Genomic DNA, 8,363 nt, shown 5'->3' on the forward strand with positions numbered 1-8,363 from the left:
GACAACGGACGGACGACGGACCACGGACGCAGGGTGATTTGAATAGCCCACCATCAGATGATGGTGGGCTAAAAATCTATTCCAAGCTTATTGCTGGGTAGTGTTTTAAATACATGAGGCCAATATTTCCTATTTTGCATCGTGAACATATTCACTGGTGTTTGCTGAGCACCTGATTCCATATCATAAAGAGCATACTACATTTACATTAGTGAAATTGTACCTAATATTTCGCTGCTGTTCACAATTAAACAAGTTTTCTCTAAATACCAATACAATTGTATAGTGAATATAAAACCTTTATGAAAAATAGCTGATATACAGCATGCCATCATCAGTGGAAAGGAAATTTAAGAATGCACAGGGAAATGCAGACATTCGTAGGGATGTATTTACAAGGATAGACAAATAGAAGCACAGGGTCTTGTTGGCAAGTGTTGCAAGATAAGATACACTAGGAGGGTTTCTCAAGGTAAATGCAACCAAATGTATCTTAACATCCAACAAATGTCAACAAGACCCTGTGGCCTTAGCTTCTACATGTAGTAATACTGCTGTGGAACAGCTTACCTGGTCATGATCTGCTAAAGAACAAAATGATATAACGGTAGGAATCTATATGGAGGTGGAACATTTTCCTTCATTTTTATATTGATGAAGCAATACCAAAACCTCAATTTAATAACCTCAGTTCCACTTGCCACCACCTCGCTTATGGACAACATATTATTTCAAAGTTCCATTTCTTCTTTTTCTTAAGAACTACTTCATATGTTTCCTTCAATTTATTGCTTAAACCCTTTACAAAGCAAAACATTTTCTGTACAAATGGTGTCAGTATAATGAGGTACCTTTATTTTAATTACCAGCAATATTTTCGGCATGCTACCAAAATAATTTAAGTATTAATATTATGATGAGAAAAAGAAATTGACTAATTCATCTTATTCATTCAATGATACTTTGTATGGGTAATATACTTAATACATACATTCTTGTTCCATCTTACCAGATTTTACATTTGTCATGAAGAGTAAAACATGTTCAAACCATTTACTATTACACAACTCTATCCAGACAGAAGTCCCTGCAATATATAGATTCACATGTAAACTCAGATAGCTTACTTAAACACTGTAAAACTTTGTCTTTAAGTCATATAACAATATTAAACCCATCCAAACATCCATATATCTTCACAGGCATTCCACTACAGTTACACTGATTCAAACTGTTAGAAGACACTGACTACCTTTTTGTTCCTATAGCGGTTGTTCCGACACACTTTGAAATCTTTGATTGAAGAGAATTGAACAATTTATTCTTCAATTTGGAAACAAGAACCACAATTGTCAGTATCTGCAGTTTGAAGAACCACTTAGAACAGACACTAGTGTCATCCAAAGAAGGCCCCTCCAGTTCCACCAAGGAAGGACCTTTGCTTGGTATTGGGAGCAGGAAGAAAGCCGAGGGTATTGCCTCCCCCACGAGATCCCCGCCCCCTAGATTTGCCTCCCCTTCCACGCTTGGATGAGCCTGAAGAATTTTGATAGGTGTACTGACTGAATCCTCCGCTGCTCTCTGAATTCCTGTAAACAGAAAGTAGTTAACTTTATAAAGTTTGTATAGAATTCCAAGGTGAAAAATCCTGTATTCATATCAATATCTAGAAATGGAAGTGCAGCTATTAGGCTAATACTCCTGCACCCCATGTTTGTCAGTGACTGAATAGTCTAAAGGAGGCGCACCATATGGCAAGGTCACTAGAAAGGGGCCTGGGGTCACTACAGAAGGTCACAAGTGTATGGTTGCTGAAGACTACTAAAGAGTCACAAGAACAAGCTCTAGCTAGATCTCTAGATAGGGGCCAGGGATGACTACAGAAGGGTCCCTAGAAAAGGGTCCGGAATCACAAGAAAAAAGTCCACAGAAAGGGGTCTGTGCTACTACAGAAGGATAGATTTAACTAGAAATGAACCAGGGATGACAACAGAAATGTTACCAGAGTATTGTTCTTAGAAAGGGGTAAGGAGTAACAAAAGGATGGGCAAAAAAATGGGATCCCTAGAAAGGGGTCTGGGGTCACTGGTGTAGGGTTCCCAAAAAGGGTTCGGGGTCAATGCAGACCTAGAAGGGTTCCTAAAAATAGTCTGGTGTCACCAGAAAAAGGAGTCCCTAAGCTACAAAGACGTCTTGGGCTACTACTAAAGAGTCAAAAGCAAGGGGTCAGGTGATCAATACAGAGGGGTCAAATAGATAAACATGTTTAAGGCCAAACAATATTATGTGTGTTTCAGGTATCCTGACCTACCCTAGATTTTCCTGCCGACCCTAGAACATCTTATCCACTACTTGCATGAAGTGTAAATTAATTAGCCAAGCAAATCATGCATGGCACTCATTAAAATGTAATGTTCTGGCATGTTACCTGAAATACACATACTTTTTTATTTGGCCTAAGTAAGAGTATGATTAAATGAAGCTCACCCAAAAGTCTTGTTTCCCGCTGCTTTCCCCGCTGCTTTTTTCTTCCTGCCTCCAAATTTCTGTTGTTGTGAAAAACAGGAAGAATTAACTTATAATCGTGAAGGATGGCAATTAGTCAAGAACGCAAATACCATTAATCAACCATATTATATATATTAAAAAGATGTTTATATTCTCATCAACTGGTCAGTTTTTGAGAAGTGATGATTACTGATTCAAACTCAAATTCCAACGATAAAATCTGTTGGCTATCCCTTTGCTACATAAAATCCTTGTGAATACTGCAAACACACTTTTATTTTTGCCCTATTATGAAAGAATGCATAAATAAAAGTAATCGCACATAAATACAATGTTTAACGGATGGACAGATGAAGGCCATATCATAATACGACCCGTCTATGGCAGGTGTATGCAAAATGTGGTAGGTCAGTTACATAATTATGGTCTTCCTAATATGTAACAGATGAGCTCGCTTCATTGAAATTCTTTGAGGAAGCTATTCTGCGGAAAGCACTGCACACTTGCCAACTTTTTGAAATTCCCATGGGCAAGATTCTGCATTCTCAAAATTCAAAACATAACTAAAGTGGGTGTATATACCCTCAAGAGAAAAAAACTTTAAAATTACCTATTTTGAGTTGTGCTTTCAGCTGAAATCATTAGATCTTAGAATATAGGATCAGTTAAGCAAATTCATTGGTTGAAAATGCTAAATATAAGGGTCCAAAATCGAGAGTCCTCCTCCTAAATAGGGAGAGTTGGCAGGTATGGCACTGACCAGTCAGATTGTAGTATGCTAATTAGACGTATGTGAATTCTGCTCATCATAGGACATCGCCAGCGTCCTCCTAGTAGTTTCAGTTGATTGGTGATTAGATAAAACTGGAATTGTGCCCAACCACCTTCGAACCCCTCCAATTGCCTCAGTAATTACTGTTGCCCTGTGATACAGGTGTACATGATATACTGACCTTCTTAAAGGAACCTCTCCCTCTTCCGCTTCCTCTCTTCTTGTATCTGCCAGAACCGGTCTCCTCTTCCTCGAAATAGGGTGATTCCCAGTCTGGGTCAGGCCCAGTGGAAGTCTGGTTAGCCCCAGATTGGGCCGCCTCACTCTCAGCTGCAGCTGTTGGAGCAAACATGGTGCATGTATTATAACATCAATAGACTAGTCGATCAAGTTTAAGGACCAAACCTCAACTAGTACATATTAACTGAAAATCGGAGCATAAACTATATTCATCTTCCTATCTTCCTATATTTCTCTATGAGAAGGTACAGAAATGCTGGATAAACATATACAAAAATGTTACAAATAAGGAAATTGCTCCGCTTATTAATTAACAATCGGTATTAATATCCATTTGGTTAATGTATATGATTCGTTCCCTACTGATCAGTAGAATTATAGGATGAAGAGATTGAAGCATCCGTACAGTATTGTATATACACTATATGGTTCCCTCTCAACATTTCATGACTATGGTAATTGTGTGATACCAGAATTTCAGAGAAAAAATAAGATTTTCAGTAAGCAGTGCCCATGAAAACGGGTTGAAATTTCCATTATTCTGAATTCATTAAAATGCTATTTCTAGTATGAAAATGGTGGTATATAATAAGAGCCATTAAATCTTTCGAATAAAGGGTAGGACTTTGCATTCTTTTTGCATGGCTATAATTTTTTTCTCTATTTTTTTTCTCTGTTTTATTCATTCACCCGTACATATTATTTCAACTTGACTTGCCAAGTCTTTGATTTGGAAAGGTTCAAATGTGACCTAAGGGGTGAATGGGTGATTGTCATTAGAAGTAACAGATAACTTAGTACCTATGCCTTTATCAACAATAATAGCACATTTCCCTCAGGAAAAGGTATAAATGTATGATCATCTCCATATGATTTTAAAGTACAGTTAAAAACAGCAGATTGGTAGAAACATATCTTATTGTACACTGACAAATGGATCAGAAACAATTTCTCACAACTTGGTGCACCTTCTCCCTAACAGTAGGTTGTGAGGTCTTTAAATGTGATGGAGACTTACTGGACATGAGGACACAATACTTGGTGGTGATGTCCAGAAAGCGATCGGCTCCATACTTGGTCACCTTGTACTGTGGCAAATTGTCTATTTTGTCGGTCATTTCATCAACGGTCAGTGGCGTTTCTTCAGCCAACTGGCGAAGCATAGCCAGCGGGAATAAACGGTCCACATTTTTGAATCCATGCTCTTGAGCTAAACATGTAAAAATGAATTGTTAATGTATTTAAACCTTTCACCCTATATAACTTTAGTAGACTCAATCATGCATTTATCAAGACAAGTCCATTATAGTCTACAGTATTCAAAGACTTAACTGTCAATAAACAAAAGCACTCTTTATTTAATTCACAGTTGTTCATTTACCAGAATTCACATATTGAAATTAATGTATCACTTCCTCATTTATCACTAGTGAATCCCCTGTGGATCCACCCCAGAACACTACCACATTTTCTACATAAGGAGTATTGGATTTCTCTTGTCTTTATCATCATAATGATTCCTCATTTAGTGTGCTGGTTTCCCTCAAGGTGCTTTTTCTAGGCTATACCTATTGTCTTGGCCAGTTCCAGTAGCTCAGTGTAGCACTCCTCCACGAGGTTGTCATGCTTGGACACTGTGCCCCGACCAATCTTAGCGACGGCACTCCTTGAGCGGTTACCCTGGACCTGTAGTTCTATCTACAAACACAGAACTGCCTGGTTAGTAGGAAATCAACAATGTGAGAGTTAAAGTTTAATGTATTCATCTTCTATGTGTTTAAAATGAATTTTACAAATAAAATGTTCTTAAAGGTTGTGCTACAGTCTCTGACCCGTGACACAGACGTAAGTAGTATCGGAAAACAGGTATAACGCAATACCCAGGCATATCATAAGGTAACGCAATATGGAGATGACATATCGCTGTATGAAAGTATTTTTCAAAAGCTTATTTTTATGTATATGCTTGGTGTTTTACTAATTACTAAACATTCTAACAGATATACCAATAACCATAAAACAGGCTATTACTAGTGATGGGAATCAGTCTAAATTTCCTTATTGATAGTTGGTCCGACAAAAAATCTTAATTCTGCATGATCCATACTATATATATGATTCAGTTTGATAATATTCTGACAACAATTTCTTTTTAAATTGAGCACTTCTTCCATATGACAATATATCGGGACACGTATCGTATGACAATATATCGGGATACGCATCGTATGACAATATATTGGGATACGTATCGTATGACAATATATCGAGATACATATCGTATGACAATATATCGGGATACGCATCGTATGACAATATATTGGGATACGCATCGTATGACAATATATCGGGATACGCATCGTATGACAATATATTGGGATACGTATCGTATGACAATATATCGGGATATGTATTGTATGACAATATATTGGGATACATATTGTATGACAATATATCGGGATACGCATCGTATGACAATATATCGGGATACGCATCGTATGACAATATATTGGGATACGCATCGTATGACAATATATCGGGATACGTATCGTATGACAATATATCGGGATACGCATCGTATGACAATATATTGGGATACGTATTGTATGACAATATATCGAGATACATATCGTATGACAATATATCGGGATACGCATCGTATGACAATATATCGGGATACGCATCGTATGACAATATATCGGGATACGTATCGTATGACAATATATCGGGATACGTATCGTATGACAATATATCGGGATACGCATCGTATGACAATATATCGGGATACGCATCGTATGACAATATATCGGGATACGCATCGTATGACAATATATCGGGATACGCATCGTATGACAATATATCGGGATACGCATCGTATGACAATATATCCGGATACGTATCGTATGACAATATATCGAGATACGTATCGTATGACAATATATCGGGATACGCATCGTATGACAATATATCCGGATACGTATCGTATGACAATATATTGAGATACGCATCGTATGACAATATATCGGGATACGCATCGTATGACAATATATCGGGATACGTATCGTATGACAATATATCGGGATACTTATCGTATGACAAATATATCGGGATACGCATCGTATGACAATATATCGGGATATGCATCGTATGACAATATATTGGGATACGTATTGTATGACAATATATTGCGATACGTATTGTATGACAATATATTGAGATACCCATCGTATGACAATATATCGGGATACGCATCGTATGACAATATATCGGGATACTTATTGCAATATATTCATTCTGTATTGCACTAGATAATGATACATTCTATGTGTATTGTGACACCCCTAGAAGTAAGGGTGGAGTGGAAGATAAGAGCATATTACACACCATTATAACACACTATTTTCAATGTCAGAACTGGAGGTATATTTATATCAAAATCTTTTTTCTCATCCATTTCATGTATGGACAACAGCAATCAAATAATCTTAATAAAATAATTCAATTTTAAAGTTCTCACATACTAACTTATTACCGACCTGTATCTCAGAGTGAAGTCAGTATACAGTCAAACTCCCATAACTCGAACTTTGAACATTCAAATTTCTCGATGTGTCAAACTTACGGCGAAATCCTGATTTCCCCCTTATATAACACTTATAATATTCTACTCATGAATCAAACTTTTATGAATATAATTTCTTGCTGTTTGGAAGTATAATCAAGGCCCATTTGTTAAGAAACCATTGAAAATTACAACTAATAAATGGAAGTGAAATACTCACCTGTTCTCAAAACTCACCTGTACTCGTTGACCCGTGGTCATTTTAACAGTACAGGCTTCGGAATTGACAAAGAAATGTTGAATTTGATAAGAAATCCAATACTTTTATCTAAAACTAAATGTCTTAGCCTGTGTTTTGTCCCATATTTAAAGAATCACATTTTGTATTAATTAAGATATCCATCCCAATGTTGAATATTCGAGAGTCGAAGTCCTGATGTGTGCAATTTTTCTTTATGGTCCCGAAAAGTTCGAAACATTGAAGTGTGACTGTAAGTTATTTGGCAAACTACACAAAGTGACAGTTAAGTGTTTATAATAAATGTCCACTATGGCCACAGATTTGAATTCCGCATAAAGTTTATTGTAACTCAATCTTGTCTACATCAAAATCCATGAACTATTCCTGCAAATTTCGTGGTTTCCTAACAAAATACCATTTCATGGGTACATGAGTTCTTGGATTAAAAGTTCCCCTTCAAACAGAGTATTGCTTTATATCAAACTTGTAATTACTTTGTGGACCTATGAATTCTTGGATGAAGATTACTCACAAAATCAACCAAAATTAAAAAACCTGTGAAAATGAATGATTTCACAGTAGAAGGATTAGAAATTCCAGAAATAAAGCTTTCCTGTTTTACCTTTTTGTTGCCCATCATGACATCGTTTGCGGCTCGTCCTATCCTGATGTAGCAGGCCATGTGTTCCATGGCTGTTGTCTTCAGGTGCTCCATCAATATACCGTCTATAACTAACTTCCGCAGCAGTCTCTCAGCATCATGGCGGCTGTAGCTTTTTCCTCGCCCATGAAGTGGCAGCTTGTCATGGCCTTGGTCTTTGATTTTACTGTTGCTAGAACCTAGGTGAGAAAGTATGTATTAAGCAGGACATCCACCTCATCATGCATATATTATTATAGAAAATTTAAATAGTGCTGCTACAAATTTGGTTTGTTTGTCCTATTAACAGCTATGGTCATTTAAAAATGTGCCAGAATTTTGTGGTGGATGGAATCTGGAGTATGTTGAGAAAAACAAACGACTTGCGTGAGCACCTGGC

At 37.0% G+C, this 8,363-nt stretch overlaps 1 protein-coding gene across 1 annotated transcript in view; it reads right to left on the reverse strand.

Annotated features, from left to right (window-relative positions):
• Positions 1–13: 13 nt before the first annotated feature.
• Positions 14–8,363, reverse strand: part of LOC110467040 (Bloom syndrome protein homolog) — a 56,585-nt gene continuing 48,235 nt past the window's right edge. Inside the window, exons 23-28 of the mRNA XM_021523905.1 lie at positions 7,946–8,163; positions 5,089–5,218; positions 4,539–4,730; positions 3,462–3,616; positions 2,488–2,546; positions 14–1,589 (exon numbers count right to left, since the gene is read on the reverse strand). Coding sequence (XP_021379580.1) covers positions 1,397–1,589; positions 2,488–2,546; positions 3,462–3,616; positions 4,539–4,730; positions 5,089–5,218; positions 7,946–8,163 — 947 coding nt within the window. The 3' untranslated portion in view covers positions 14–1,396. The remainder of the gene's footprint in view (positions 1,590–2,487; positions 2,547–3,461; positions 3,617–4,538; positions 4,731–5,088; positions 5,219–7,945; positions 8,164–8,363) is intronic.

The sequence above is a fragment of the Mizuhopecten yessoensis genome, unplaced genomic scaffold (assembly GCF_002113885.1).
Source record: "Mizuhopecten yessoensis strain PY_sf001 unplaced genomic scaffold, ASM211388v2 scaffold11155, whole genome shotgun sequence".
NCBI lineage: Eukaryota > Metazoa > Mollusca > Bivalvia > Pectinida > Pectinidae > Mizuhopecten > Mizuhopecten yessoensis.